The sequence below is a fragment of the Bufo gargarizans genome, chromosome 4 (genome assembly GCF_014858855.1).
Source record: "Bufo gargarizans isolate SCDJY-AF-19 chromosome 4, ASM1485885v1, whole genome shotgun sequence".
In the NCBI taxonomy this organism is placed as follows: Eukaryota; Metazoa; Chordata; class Amphibia; order Anura; family Bufonidae; genus Bufo; species Bufo gargarizans.
The window spans coordinates 236,151,461-236,167,863 of NC_058083.1; the positions used below are offsets into that span (position 1 = coordinate 236,151,461).

The 16,403-nt window shown below is 38.8% G+C and overlaps 1 protein-coding gene across 1 annotated transcript in view; it reads right to left on the reverse strand.

The window, feature by feature from the left end:
• LOC122935348 (collagen alpha-1(IX) chain-like) overlaps window positions 1-16,403 on the reverse strand; it is an 84,019-nt gene that overhangs the window by 42,756 nt on the left and 24,860 nt on the right. The window contains exons 16-24 of the mRNA XM_044291114.1: window positions 13,267-13,320; window positions 12,921-12,974; window positions 10,329-10,400; window positions 10,116-10,151; window positions 9,696-9,740; window positions 8,843-8,875; window positions 8,603-8,749; window positions 5,549-5,725; window positions 774-864 (exon numbers count right to left, since the gene is read on the reverse strand). Of these exons, the coding sequence (XP_044147049.1) occupies window positions 774-864; window positions 5,549-5,725; window positions 8,603-8,749; window positions 8,843-8,875; window positions 9,696-9,740; window positions 10,116-10,151; window positions 10,329-10,400; window positions 12,921-12,974; window positions 13,267-13,320 (709 nt within the window). The remainder of the gene's footprint in view (window positions 1-773; window positions 865-5,548; window positions 5,726-8,602; window positions 8,750-8,842; window positions 8,876-9,695; window positions 9,741-10,115; window positions 10,152-10,328; window positions 10,401-12,920; window positions 12,975-13,266; window positions 13,321-16,403) is intronic.

Sequence of the window (16,403 nt, forward strand, 5' to 3'; positions counted from 1 at the left end):
GGGGACGGATCCGCTTGAAGATTGAGCCACATTGTGGCATCTTCAAACGGATCCGTCCCCATTGACTTACATTGAAAGTCTGGACGGATCCGCACGGATCCGCACGCCTCCGAACGGCCAGGCGGACACCCGAACGCTGCAAGCAGCGTTCAGCTGTCCGCCTGTCCGTGCGGAGGCGAGCGGAGCGGAGGCTGAACGCCGCCAGACTGATGCAGTCTGAGCGGATCCGCCTCCATTCAGACTGCATCAGGGCTGGACGGCTGCGTTCGGGTCCGCTCGTGAGCTCCTTCAAACGGAGCTCACGAACGGAAACCCGAACGCTAGTGTGAAAGTAGCCTTACACTGCCAGATCATCGCTAATGAGAGTTACTACGAATGCTCATTAGCAATCATCTGGCAGACAATCTGACAGTCTAATATAGACCTTTTATATATGTGTTGACTGCTACAGAAGGACAATAATTTTATTTTATATCAATGGTATAGTACTGCTGAAAGTAAAAAGAAAGACAGACAAAAATTCCTTTAAAAATTGCTTTGTATGCTTTCTATGAATATTGAGTAAAACCTGCTTTCTGATGAATATATCCCTGTAAAATAGCATAATATACAATGCATTGTTATTAGTGCCATTTAATTTCCAGTAATAAAATGTCCAATATTAGATATTCATTATTTTTACTTGTGGATAGTGGACGACATTAGATGAAGTAAATTATAAAAATTATTTATACACATAGGGTCATCCGCTGAGATTTCTCTAAAGATAATACCTTTCTGCCCCTGCTTTCCAGGATCGCCAGATTCTCCATAAAATCCTTCTGAACCATCTTCACCATCAAGTCCATTCAATCCAGGTTTACCCTAAAAAAATATTTTATGAATACATTCTATCAATAATTTTGGAAACTAAACATAAAAAGTATAATAAGCTATTGAATGGTAGAGTAAGTCTACTGGATCATAGAGCAAGTGCAACAAACTTTAAACAGTTCTTGTCAGAAGATATAGAAACTAGTCAAAGGTTAACATCCTTACTTAGGATAGGTTCACATCCCCATTTGGTAAATCCAGTAGTCTGTACCGCCATAGGAGCAGACTACTGGAGCTACTGTAACTGGTTTCCCATTTCCCTATAATTGGATCAGAAAAATACCACTGCATGCAGGCATGCTTGTAGGATGGTTTTAAAAGGAAAATTCCATGGTCCATATTTAAGGCACTGATGCTATACAGCTACATTCTACTACATTCAAACTGCTAGACGGAACCTGGATTCATTCTGATCTCTCTGTGATGTGAGAGGACCCAACCACTCTAATTTCAATGATATGAATCACTGTACAATCACTATGAAAAATTATTTTGTGGTTCAGAAATATTAACAATCAGAATTATAACAAATGCCGAATTTATCTAAAACAATGGTTTAGATTGAAATTAGCCTAAGTGGAAGCAAAGCCTCTCCTCTTGCTCTGCTAATTGGAGCAGCGCCACAGGCAGGAATTTTGGGGTAAGTGTCTGGCCTGTCACTGCTGCAGCAAGTGGGCACTTCTTTAACTGCAGGGACAGCCCCCCACATAGGGCTGCACCACCAATGAGGTGAGGCAATGGCTTTAGGCAGCGTAACCCTGGAGGTAAGTGGGGGTTGGCAGCAGGGCCTTGGGAAATCAGCGCTTTCATTGAGAAAGCGCTCATCTCTCTATCCTCAGAACGGCGACGTGTTAGATGCTGTGACGTCTCCCTTCCCCGTTCCCTCTGATAGGCTTCAGGTCTAGTGCCTGTAGCCTATCAGAGGCCGGCGCAATAACATCATCATCATCGCCCTCCTGACCGCTGGACACAGGCCGGAAGAGGTCTGTACCACATCACATGGAGGTATTACTGTTTTAGTTTTTTTTCATTTGGCAACATGCTGCTGGGCCACTATGGGACAGGAAGGGGGGGAGTAATGTGGGGGCGTCTACTGGGGGCACTATATAGGGGCATTTTATACTGGCAAACTATGGGGAACGGTGTTAGAGGAGCACTATGGGGGCATTTACTGCTGGCACTATATAGGGTATTTTATACTGGCACACTTTACACAAGAGAATATCTACATCATAGGAGACATCACTGGATGTAGGAGGTATGGGGGACTGTATTCTCCTGTATGTTTTGTAGTGCTGTATGTATTTTTAGGAGGGAAGAGATAAGGTTGAGAATTTGATATGGAGATGGGGGCACCGTTTCAATTTTCCTCTCAGGCAGCAGATAGGATAGGTGCCCCCCTGCCTCCATAGGGGGAGAAGCCCTGCTGATGAGACCGATTTGCTCATCTCTAATTGAAACACAAAGCAGTATTCAAGTATGCAGACAAACCAGTACAAAGGAAAGACAATGGGGACAATTTAATTTAACTAGCATTTCATATGTCAGTATTTATTTTAACAATTCACTGTCCTAGAGTGCAGTAAGTTTATTAAGAGGTGCATCTCGGGAGGTCTGTGACCTGAAACAGAAATGTATGCCAGCTAGCAGCTGGTGCATATTTCAATTGTAATTTACACTAGTTTCGTAGATTTAAATTGTGTTAAATCAGTTGGGCCAAGACTCCCACCCACCCCCACTCCACCCACTTTTCAAAAAGTGCCATGTATGCCAAATGGGCAAAAAGTCATGGAGGGGCTTATACAAAAGTTAGCATTTTTGGCATCACTGTTCTGTCGCAGTGAGTTTGATACTTTCTTCCCATTCACCCACATATATCAACAGTTGTGCACCACTTATTTGTGCATTTCTAAAGAGAAATATGAAGTGATAGTTGCACTTTTTTTTGCAAATGATGACTTTATGACTTTTCTTGTTGCTACTCAAATTTAAAAAGTGACAAGAAAAGTGTGCATAGTTTCCAATGAAACATATTTTTAGTCTGAAAGCAGTGCAAAATTTGGTGCAAATCTACATGCTTAAAAAAATGGACTAAAAATAGACACGATAAGAGCCTAGAATGACACTTGTGAGCCAAGATCTTATTATTGCTCCATCCCAGAAAAACAAGCCATTAAACTGATAAGATCTTATTTAGCATAGTCCAAAGAATAAAAGCTTATCAAAACATAATAAACTGTTTGGCATATTGCTCGATGTTTGACCACAAAGCATGTTATTGACTATTTATTCAGGTCAATTTTATCTTTTTATTTTTTAAACAGACTATTAAAAGACTGCAGGAAATTAAAACCTAGATCAAGGATCTTGCAATCCTGATTTTAACATTTTAGTTCAACTTCTACAATAATATTTGATTAAAGTACTAAATGCTAAACTATTAATGCTAAAATATTTAAATACTAAATCATAATACTAAAATATTAAAATGCAATTGTGAAGCATTTTAGCTGACAGAGAATTTAGGGGGTTTTCCAAGATCACAATATTGATGTCCTATCCTTGGGAAGCCAATAAGCTGTTTTAAGGAGGTGTGGCAATCAGATGGGCACCGCAGCCTCTTCATTGTTTGCACTATCCATATATAAGAACACCATATACTTAGTGCTGTATTACACCAACAGATTATCTGACCAGTTTCTGTAAAATCATACCAGTAGTTGGTGTGTATGACAAAAGATCTGTGTGTGAAAATGGCCGTCTGACCAATGATCAGTCAGAAAATCTGTCAGATAATCTGTTTGTGTAACACAGCCCTCATTAGCAGCTGTTCTGGTAATGCAGCTTTTTTCCAATTCACTTGAAAATCAATGATCTGATATTGATGGCCTACCCTAAGGATAGGCCATCAATACGGTGATCTCAGAAAACCCCTTTTAATCCTTGGAGTTATGATTGTGTTCATACTTACTATTACATTTATGATGCTATTGAACTTGCGTTACAAAGACTGTCTAAAGTTTGATTTATGTATGTTAAAAATATTCTGAGTTTATACATGATAATACTTTTTTAGCCCCAAAAATGTTGGTGTGGGCACAGCTGTTGGACTGATTTTCACTTAATAACTCTTAATAGCTGACAAATGGAAACCAGTGGCTAGCAACATTACTAGCTCAGCCAAGCACCACTTGACTAAAGAACAGATGCTCTGCTATGGGAGATATACTTAGAGAATGGACATCAAAGGCTGCCTTGACACGCAGTAGGTTTTATTGCAGAACATTTTCTATGACTTAAAATCAGGAAGCACATGGCAGGAAGCACATACATTTCTGCAGGACCTATTCCAGTGAATGGAACTGATTTTCAGTCGCGGAAATTCTGCCATGTGTGAAGGCACTCTAAGAAGTAGAATGTATTCTGAAAATGGAAACTATCATCTACATTGCTTTTTACTTCATTGTCGCTATTGGCATAAAATTAGTGTTACATTTATAGTGTGTTCTATGTTTGTGGTGATACCAAAAATGGTGGGGGAGGGGGAGGGTTTATTTTACTGTGCTATAGGTTTTATTTAAAAAATATTTTTAATTATGTATTTTGTGTCTGTCTTTTTTCTTTACTTATTTCATAATACTCTATATTTTATGTTGTTACTTTTCTTTTTTTGTTCGCATAAAGGAACATAGAACTTCAATTGCTTTTTTTTTCATGCCAACATATATTTTGTGTGCACAGAAATAAACTCCTCAGCACTGAAATTGCAACACCAAGAAGGACAAACCATAGGGTTATGCAAATTGAGGAAATAGGTGCTGCAAATTTTCAAGCACCTAAACCTCAAAAATCGGATTAAGTCATGTGAGATGATTGTGTGATTCCTCCTTTTCGTCAACATGCCATTTATCGCAACGTGTCGCAAACTGAGAGAGACAAAATCCTTGAGCAGAGATATCTTGCTTTATCACTCTGGAAGATCAATACGCACCTAGGCCAAGATATGAGCATTGTTCAGCACTGCGTGACTCGGTGGTTGGCAGAACCATGATGAATTGGGGACTCATGCGTGTTACTGAATAAATCAATATGTTTTGAAAATTTGTTCCCATTATTTCATGATTTTCATATCATTAACATTTCTATCAATCCTGTAATGTCCATAATTCCATGACTTTTCCTTCTTAGAGTTGAGAAGTGTAGAAAACCATTGATTTAAACAGAAGATATGCCTAATGAAGTATATTACACACTTATACACAAGTTCATCTTGTGAACTTTTAACCACAATAAAGGGTATCTCTTGTTCAATAAAATGGTGATATTTCATTTATCATGAGAATTATCAAACCCTGCAAGATATAATACTATTTATATTTAAAGAGATTCCCCAGGCACCTCAGAATAGGTCATTAATATCTGATTAGTGAGAGTCCCACCCCTGCGCCCCCACCCATTAGCTGTTTCTTTTCTGTCTCTGGCACTAGAATTAACACTTTGAATGTAACAGGAAGCACTGGGGCGTCTAAATTGTAGTGGCCATGCTGGGTTACCGCTGCACAGCTCCCTTTCAAAATGAATGAACCTGGAAAACCCCTTTAATGGTGAAGTATCACCATAGATTTTAGTGAAGTATCTTATTAGTTTTATAAAAGTGTTATAAATGCTACTTAACTGGTTGTCCAGGTGGCCCAGGCAGTCCTATTGGACCTGGTGCACCCATTGGTACTTCACCAAACAATGGGCAAGCGCTAGCACACTGTCGTCGTACAGATTGTGCATATGATGACATTTGTTCAAGAACAAATTTCTGACAAACTTCTATTATACGGGATGCTGGAAAAGATGGTCCCTGTTAAAATAAAAATAAAATATTAAATTGCTTTTATAATACAGATGTGGATGATTTATAGAAACATAGAAACATAGAATGTGTCAGCAGATAAGAACCATTTGGCCCATCTAGTCTGCCCAATATACTGAATACTATGGATAGCCCCTGGCCCTATCTTATATGAAGGATGGCCTTATGCCTATCCCATGCATGCTTAAACTCCTTCACTGTATTTGCAGCTTCCACTTCTGCAGGAAGGCTATTCCATGCACCCACTACTCTCTTGCTAAAGTAATACTTTCTGATATTACTTTTAAACCTTTGCCCCTCTAATTTGAAGCTATGCCCTCTTGTAGCAGTTTTTCTTCTTTTAAATATTCTCTCCTCTTTTACCTTGTTGATTCCCTTTATGTATTTAAAAGTTTCTATCATATCCCCTCTCTCTCGTCTTTCTTCCAAGCTATGCATGTTAAGGTCCTTTAATCTTTCCTGGTAAGTTTTATCCTGCAATCCATGTACTAGTGTAGTAGCTCTTCTCTGAACTGTCTCCAAAGTATCAATATCCTTCTGGAGATATGGTCTCCAGTACTGAGCACAATACTCCAAATGAGGTCTCACTAGTGCTCTGTTGAGCGGCATGAGCACCTCCCTCTTTCTACTGGTATTGCCTCTCCCTATTCACCCAAGCATTCTGCTAGCATTTCCTGCTGTTTATGACATTGTCTGCCTACCTTTAAGTCTTCTGAAATAATGACCCCTAAATCCCTTTCCTCAGATACTGAGGTTAGGACTGTATCACTGATTTTATATTCTGCTCTTGGGTTTTTACGCCCCAGGTGCATTATCTTGCACTTATCAACATAACATTTTAGTTGCCAGATTTTTGACCATTCTTCTAGTTTTCCTAAATCCTTTTCCATTTGGTGTATCCCTCCGGGAACATCAACCCTGTTACAAATCTTTGTGTCATCCGCAAAAAGACATACCTTACCATCAAAGCCTTCTACAATTTCGCTGATAAAGATATTAATTAATATAGGTCCCAGAACAGATCCCTGAGGTACCCCACTGGTAACAAGACCATGGTCTGAATATACTCCATTGACTACAACCCTCTGTTGTCTGTCTCTCAGCCACTGCCTAATTCTTTCAACAAGATGGGAGTCCAAGCACAACGACTGCAATTTATTAATAAGCCTTCTATGTGGGACAGTATCAAAAGCCTTACTAAAGTCTAGATAAGCGATGTCTACTGCACCTCCGCCATCTATTATTTTAGACACCCAATCAAAAAAAGCAATAATATTTGTTTGACATGATCTCCCTGAAGTAAACCCATGCTGTTTTTCATCTTTCAATCTATGGGATTTTAGATGTTCCAAAATCCTCTCCTTAAGTATGGTTTCCATTAATTTACCCACTATTGATGTCAGGCTTACTGGCCTATAGTTGCCAGATTCCTCCATACTACCTTTCTTGTGAATGGGCACAACATTTGCTAATTTCCAATCTTCTGGGATGACTCCTGTTACCAGTGATTGGTTAAAAAAAATCTGTTAATGGTTTTGCTAGTTCACCGCTAAGCTCTTTTAATAGCTTTGGGTGTATCCCATCAGGTCCCTGTGACTTATTTGTATTAATTTTAGACATCTGACTTAATTAGTCTTCCTTCCTAACCTTTTCCTTTGTAAAAACTGAACAGAAGTATTAGTTGAGGCAGTCAGCTAGTTCTTTATCTTCTTCCATATACCTTCCTTCTCTTGTTTTTAATTTGGTAATTCCTTGTTTTAGTTTCTTTTTTTCATTTATGTATCTAAAGAATGTCTTATCGCCTTTTTTCACTGACTGAGCTAATTTCTCTTCTGCTGGTGCTTTAGAAGCTCTTATAACTTGTTTGGCCTCTCTCTGCCTAATCTTGTAAATTTGCCTGTCATCCTCGTTTTTTTTATAATTACTAAATGCTATCTTTTTGTTTTAATCATTTTGGCCACTTCTGCTTAGTACCACAGTGGTCTCTACCTTTTTTTGCTTTTACTGACAAGCCTAATGCAATTATCTGTTGCCTTAAATAGTGCCACTTTTAAGTAGTCCCATTTCTCCTAGACTCCATTGAAACTGTTCCAATCTGATAGGGACTCGTATACCACTAATCTAATTTTAGAAAAGTCAGTTTTTCTAAAATATAAAACATTTGTTTTTGTTTGGTGTGACTCAGTCACTGTACTTATAGTAAACCACACTGACTGGTGATCACTAGACCCCAAGCTTTCCCCTACAGTAATATTAGATACCAAATTTCCATTTGTGAATACTAAATCTAAAATGGCCTCCTTCCGGGTTGGCTCCTCAACTACTTGCTGTAGAGAATCCCAGTAGGGAATTTAAAATACCTGTATTCCTGGCACAACTAGCTATTTTGGTTTTCCAGTTTACATCAGGAAGATTAAAGTCTCCTATAATAATAACTTCCCATGTCATTTTAGCTATTTCCTCAACTACTAGATCATCTAATTCTTTGACTTGGCTAGGTGGTCTATATATCACACCTACACCTTATGATTATCAAGCTGCAAGGTAACCCAAACTGACTCTAAATTGGTCTCGCTAACTTGTATTAAATTAGATTTTATAGGGTGCTAAAGAAAATACTTTGAAATACTGCCGTTCTTGCATGAAAAACAAGCAATAAATAAAATATTAGGTTTACCTCTATTAATCCAGAGAAAAACATATCCACTGGCTATTGTGCACCAGTCTTGGTTTGTAAAAAAGCTATTGTGCTATAGCATACATAAGGATATCCTACAATTTTATTTAGTTAAAAAATAAATAAAATTATTAATGGCATGTCCTTTTATGTAAACATGTAGAATTTTAATAATAGTGTGTTCTTACCTTTGATCCCATAGGCCCAATATCACCTGGGATCCCAGGGTCACCAGGAAGGCCTTGCTCTCCTGGTTGACCACGAGCACCAAGTTCTCCTGGAGATCCTCGTCTACCAAGAAGTCCTTCTGGGCCTACTGGACCACTATCTCCAACCTAAATTATTACTAAATGTTAATTGATGTACCTAAAACAAATCAATTCATAATGTACAGTAATTACTTGATACATATAAACACACGCACTTACCTTGCCTTTTGGTCCCTTTGTTCCTTTCTCTCCCTAAAATATATTTTATTAATGAAAAAATATTACGTCAGTTATTATTTTTTTTGAACATAGTATACCAGAAAAATGACCGGGTTTGTGCTGCTTTGACAAACCTGGTTAGTTCATTTACATAACTGAAAATCCTGTTCCGTACCTGACTTAAAACGTAGTGACTACAGTGAGGCTCTTTTAAGATGACAGCGGTTAATGCAAGACTTCAGTAGTCTCATGCATGCGCTGTTAGCGTAAGTAGCGGCGCATGCATTTAAATGCATTACATTACAAATCCGAATCCAGGTTCGTGGCACATGCCACGATCATTTATGAACCCAGGTTTAAAGTCATAATGTAATACATTAATGCATGTGTTGCTACTTACAGTAATGGTGCATGCACAAGACTACCGTAGTCTCAGGTTACCAGGCACAATCTTGAAGGAGCCTCATCAGAGGTAATAAATTTTAAACATGTACAGAGCTAGGGATTCAGAATTATGTTGATGAACAAACCTGGTTCATCAAAGCAGTACGGAGCTGGTTTGCTTATCAATAATCTGGACTCTTTACTACTGTACATAATAGTCCAAAATCTGGGTAACAAATTTTCTAAGACTGGTGTTTGCTAAGCCATTTTTAATCACAAGTGTGCTGGAGTAAGACGTGCAAACCTCTTAATAAATTAAGTTCATCTTTGGGCTGTCCATACTGACATTGATACCAGTTATGAGTAGTTGTAGATTTGATCTATATAATCTTATCTTTCTTGTCCATTTGGATTATTTTTTCAGGTGGAAATTCTCATATTAAAATCAGATGCATAAGCCCGATTATACCTTCTGTCCTTCTACACCCTTAGCTCCTTGAATTCCAGTATTGCCCTGTTAAAAAAAAATATATATATTAATTTTAAATGCTTCTGTTTACTAATAAAAGTTTAAATTGTTTCGATTTAAATTACTTCATCCAAAGTACACACCAAAGTACACTCAGGTTAGAAATATATGGCAGCGTTCAATAAGCGTAATTAGTAATAAAATTGGCTAAAATTATTATCATAAACTGCATTGTATCCATTGATATTATTACATGTCTCCTTGAGAGGCAGTTTCTTGTTTTCACAAATGTGTTATTTTCCAGATAACTAAGAAAATGGACAAAAATATGAACCTCACCTATCCCTCCTCAGCCACCTGTGCCATGGGGGAAAGAGAAAAAAACCCCATAAACAATTAGATACCTAGATATACACTTACTTTTGGCCCAGGTGCACCAGGAAGTCCAACATGACCCTGTGAATGATAAAACTGATTAGTTTTGAAATGTATCTTTGCAAGTTCTTAAATCTATTATCTGCTAATAAATCTTATAGGATTACTCATTATTTCAGTTAATTGTAATTCTTCACAGAAGAAAAAATAGAAGGAAATAAAACCAGCTCCACCAGAAAAAAAATTGAAACTACTCACAGCTGCACCAGGTGGTCCGATAAATCCAGGTCTGCCAGGACGTCCAGCTTCTCCTTTTGGTCCTGGAGGTCCCTTTTTACAATTTTAGAAAAACAGCATACAGAAAGTTTAGATCAGGGAATTATAAAGGCTGCGTTCACATTAGCAATAGGATTCCGCGCATTCAGAACCCATTATCTGGGACAAAATTCCTTCATGCAAAACTTTTGTTTTTGTGCTTTCTGACAATCTGCGATGGAAATCTGATCCAAATGGAGCCTCTGACACAGATGTGAACAAGCCCATACAACAAACCATTACAATACAGTATTCTTTTGAGCTAGTTAAAGCAACCCTAGTTTTTTGCAACAACTGAGAAATACACAGAACATTTACCTGAGAACATCCTTTTCATCTTTATAGTTGCTGTTCCACTATTTCCCTGTCTTTTGTCATCCAAGATGTCTGCAATGCATCTCAAACTGTCTAATGCATCCTGAGCATTTGGTAGCTCAAGACACCTGGATTGGCCAGAAGTGAGCAGTACTGGCCAATCCAAGCGTAGGGCTTTAGATGTAGGAATTATCTTGGGCTACATCAGGTAGTCTTAGAAGCAGTGCAGCCATCTTGGATGACAGAAGAGGAGCCCAAGAATTAACAAATCTGCAACAAAAAAGATGAAAAGGAGGACACCAGTGTTTAGTTAGTTCCCCAGTTAATGTTATTTTTTCCTTTCTAGAAGCCAAGGGTCACTTTAACAATACTGAAAAAAAAAACATTTTTTTACACTCTGTTTCTATTTTATGATTGTATCTGTTTTTATTAAATTTTCATTATACTATTATGCAGCATTTTTTATGTTTGTTGATGCAGTTCCAACGATTTGCTTTAACCTCTTCACCTCTTCAAACTTCCAGAAATATATCGGCATTGCAAGATGAATGTTATTGTGTACCATGCCATATATTTAAAGAATGGTGATAGCAGCAACTTATAGTAGTATACGGCTGACAGCCTGCTGCAACAGTCTGAGATTGGTGCTGGCAACAGTCCTGGACATTTAACCCCTCAGTAGCGACTATGGCAGTTCGTATGGCAACTGAAGGCCTCCAGGCTTGCCATGTACTAAGGACTACAAGGCCCTGGTAGGCAAAGTTTCACTGTAAAACTGGCAGGTTCAATACGCTGAAACAGATGACTACTGCCATGTATTGTACCAACCATCAGACCACTGGATCTTCAAGTCCCCAAGTGGGACTGAAAAAAAAAAAACTTTCAATAAAATAAAAAGCGCATCCACAAATTTCTAATTGGTTAAAAATAAAATTAAAATAAACTACACATTATTATTATAATGTTCATGTCATCTCACCTTCCAAAAAATGTTATAATATGCCATTAAAAAGTCATATGTATCCCAAAATGGTACCAATAAAAGTACCATCCCACAAAAAAACAAGCCCTCACACAGCTGTATTGACAGACAAATAAAAAGGTAAGGGACTTAGATATAGTGATTCAAAATAAAATTATTTTTAGACCTCACGCACATAACCGTATACATTCTGCAGTCCGTAAATTGTTGATCCACAAAACATTGATACTTGTGGTATGTGTCCTGCTTTTTCCTGTTCCACACATCCCACCCGCAATATGGACAAGAATTAGACATTGTCTATACTTTTTGTGGACAGTGGAACAGAGATACGGATGCGAACAGCACACAGTCTGCTGTTCTGCATTTTTTGCGGGCGCATTGAAATAAATCATCAACATACCATCTACAGATTCAATATGGATCAAAAAATACAGTCATGTGCATGGGGCTTTAAAGAAAAAATAATTTAATGATACAAAAGTTGTAAAAGATAAAAAAAAAAAAATTTGAATTGCTTTCTATAGGAGAGAGTGTTGTGGGCAGGTATTATAACATTTGTGCTATCTGTACAGTGGGGGGGGGGGGTGAGAATGAGGGAGCTGAGCTGTTACCGTGATTTGATGTTACCTGCCTCAAGCTTTACAGTAGAGGAGGTATAACATCAGATCACACCATGGAGAAACAATCCATACAAAACAAAAAATATATCCCATTGTGAAGCCCGGTGACGAACATGAATACTGAAAGATATCAGACTTTTTTAAAGAGGTCAAAACTGCTGACAGTGCTATATATGGGTGATGGAGAGCAATGTAAGGAATTGGCAGGAGTCCAATACCCGACACCCCTGCTGATCAGCTGTATGAGGAGAAGGCGCACAGTGTACATATTCCGTCTCCCGTCTCTCTTCCTGTTCACCGCTGCTGTCTATAGCAAAGCAGCAGCAAACAGGAAGAGAGGCGGCACGTGTGCACTGAGCGCACCTTCTGAGCGCGCCTGAGGATAGGTCATCAATATTAAAAGCCTGAAGAGCCCCTTTAACTCCAGAGTGTTTAATACATAAAATTGCTTTAAACAGTACAATAGGTAATTTTCTGAGTTTACTAAGATCTAGTCACAGCACAGATACCTTCTTTGATTTCCTCCTAAATATTTCTATGTGAAAATGAATTTCCACATTTTTGTTGTAAAAGAATGCAAGAGAAATTGTATACAATAAAAATCTTTTTACTCACGGGTCTTCCTTGTGGACCTTCAGAACCTTGTTGTCCCATAAATCCCTTTTCTCCCTTTGAGATAAATATTCAAAGTACAATATATAAAATTATCATAGAATATTAACTATAACCTAAGATTAAAATTGAATTTTATAGTGAAGTAAGCTGAAAACCTCCAGGCTAGACAGGATCTAGACTACCATATTGGCATCTCAACTCATTTCTTCCTCCTATGTGTTGCTCATAAAAATTTTGGCAATGAAAAGTTAAAGCTGTTTTACTGTCAACTGTATATCAAGTAGAATAGCTAAGAAAACAGCATGTCTAATGAAATAATCAAATTGTATCTACATATTATTTTTACCTTGAGTCCCAAAGTGCCACGATGTCCTTCCTTACCCTGAAGACCTTGAAACGCCTGTTAATACAACATAGAATAAAACATGTCTGATATTTGCTAGTTATGCCCTTATAAGAGGTCACCTTGGAAATGCTGAAGGTTACAGCTATTGTACTTGTCAAGGATTGATTTCATAATTTAGAAAGAGCATTTTAAAATCAGCGCTAGATGAAAATTTACAAACTTAGTGGACCTGCTTACACATTCTAAGAAATATTATAAAAAAATTAACAAATGGTGTGAAATGTTACAAATGTTGGCGCCAAACTGCTTTCTGCTAAAATGTGTGACTTTTATCGATTTCACACCACCCAAAAATGTGGAAATTTTTTCACTTTATGGGGTAATTACTGTATTTCAGCACTAATAACTGTATTACTTAGACTCTTTATATTGATATTATTTTGGTACTACAGTATATGAACTTTTATATTGACTATATTAATTGGTATTGAGCACAGTTTGGTGTAATTATATGAACATTTGCTTGTGGTATTATTTGGACACCATAAAATGAGTATTATTTGTGTACTGTTTGGCAGTATTGTTAGTGCAATGTATAGTTGTCATTAGTGTTGAGCAAATCGAAGTTCACAAAGTGGATTTCGATTAGAATTTTAGGAAAACCCAAATCTGAATTTCCTCACGCTTCATGGTAGCAAATTGTTCTTTTCCTAAAATGGTGGCCACACGACCATACTGCCATGCAGCCAGCCAATTTACAAATAGCCATCCTTTGTGATGTCACATCTCTATAAAAGCCTAATCCCACGCGGAAGATCGTAGGGAGAGTTTTTAGGCAATGTAGAGAGAACATAGGAAAAGGGAGACTGCAAGGACAGTGTAGGCTGAGTGTAATCGTCCTGTGCATCTTGTTCAACTGCTGCGCTATTCATACTTAATATGTTTAGTTATACATAGACTTACTGTGCGTCAAACTCATTGTCAATAAGTGGTCTAATATATAGGCGCGTTTATCTAGTTCAACTGCTGCGCGATTCATACTTAGTTACATCACACATTCAGTGACTGAACATTGTGGCCATCAGACAGTTGCCGGGCCCCCAAAAGGAAGTGGCAAAAATTTTGCTGTAGCCAGAACGAGTAGCAGCAGATGAAGGGTTGGAGATAGCAGCAGCTGCAGCAACAGGCCAGAGCTGCCACTGTCATCCAGCAATCGTGTTTTGACCACCAATCTAGCGGTCACGTGTTTCGACAGCAATCAATCACCAAGCCGATTGCAAAGAGACAACAGCATGCGTGCACTCATCCAATGGTGCAGAAGCTGAATATGCACCTAGCCAAGTTGCTGGTTCTATTGTCCCTCCCTTTCCATGTCATTGACGCTGCACCTTTTAGAGAGCTGATGGCTTGCGCCCAGTCAAGGTAAAGAGTCCCAAGCTGTCATTACTTCTCCAAAAAGGCTGTACCAGCCCTACACGTGTATGTTGAGCAGAAGGTGGGCCAGTCCTTGAGCCTGTAGGCGTCTGGTACAGGTAATGCCAGCGCTAATTTGTGTAGCTGTAACTATGGTGAAGGACAATATATGTCATTCACAGCCCACTGGATAAATATGGTTCCGGCCCAGGCACACCAGCAACTTGGCCAGGTGATGGCAATGCCACCTCCACGTTGAAATCAGGGAAGTTCTGCACCATTGTCCTGCTCATCCTTCACCTTGTTCTCAGCCTCCACTATAGGCACAGTTCAGACTGGTCCTCCAGCATACCACCTATGCAAAACATGGCGTTGTCACACATTTCTGCACCTGGTCAGCCTGGTTGAACCGCACACCGCGGAGGAAGTTAGCCACATCATCAGCCAAGAAACAGAATCCTGGCTGTCTCCCCGCCAACTAGAGATAGGGACCATGGTCAGCGATAAGGTGAAGAACATTCTTTCTGCACTGCTTCAGGGAGGGCTGACCCACACACCCTCCATGGCACATGTCTTCAATCTGGTTGTAACTTGATTCCTAAAGTCTTCAATCCAACTGCAAGACATCTTGAAAATGTCAAGGAAACTATGCATGCCCCTCTTGACCTGCAAAGGCACAATGGTGTTCCCCTACATCATCTCATATGAGTTGGAACTCAACACTTTCCATGTTGGACTGACTGTATGAGCAGGGGAAACCTGTGACCAATTTCTTTATGATGCAGGTGGACAGGAGTACTTGCCTGTGCAACTTCGACTCTAGCCAGTGGCAGCTCATGCATGAAACCTTCTGTTTGCTTAGGCCCTCTGAGGAGGCCACTTTATATGTCATTCTCCAGGACTACGGGAAGAACAATGTAATTTGACTCCTTCACGTGCTGAGCGGTATGCTGATAAATCTGACTGGCGAGGGGACAGAAGATGTGGCGCCCACATCTCATGTTAATTGATCATGATTTGGAAGCCAAAAGCAGGAGTGGGTCCAAAACATAGAACAGATGCAAATATTTATCTCTGTTTTGGACCCACTCCTATTTTCACCTTACAAGTACTGATCAAATGCTGAACAAATACTGACGCTTTGAAGACGGATGCTCAAAATATAGGATCTGCTTTTTTGGGGGCTGTTTTTCTGATGAATCAGAAGAATGGAAATGTGAACACAGCCTTACTGCTGAAACCCTACCCCCTGTCATGAAGCCACTACTTGAATCTTGGGCTACTGCATGGTTAAGTACACAATGTAAATTAGACTTGACACTAACATTGACCTGTAAGGCTGTGTTCACACTTCAGGAGCCAAACCTACTCTCAGATAAGGTATCATGAATAGTTCTGCACCTGCTCTCTGGTTTTGAGCCACACCTGCATAAATTTTTTCTTTGCTCAAACTGTGTTTCTCATTTATTTCGGAAAAGTAAGTAATGCGGCAATACTTGTAAATGTTTTTGGCTCGCAGGCCTTCATCAGACACTAAAGACATATAAAGGAACAGCACAAAATTGGACCAAAAATGAGTATAAATGAAAAATAATGAAAAATGTAATACAATGACTGAAATAATACAAAACTGAAAGAAAATAAATGACATCAATCCGCTGTCTCGTCAGTTATGAAGAGAAGAGATCTTTAGACCACTAGAGTTGTTCAGGCTTCACTCAGGT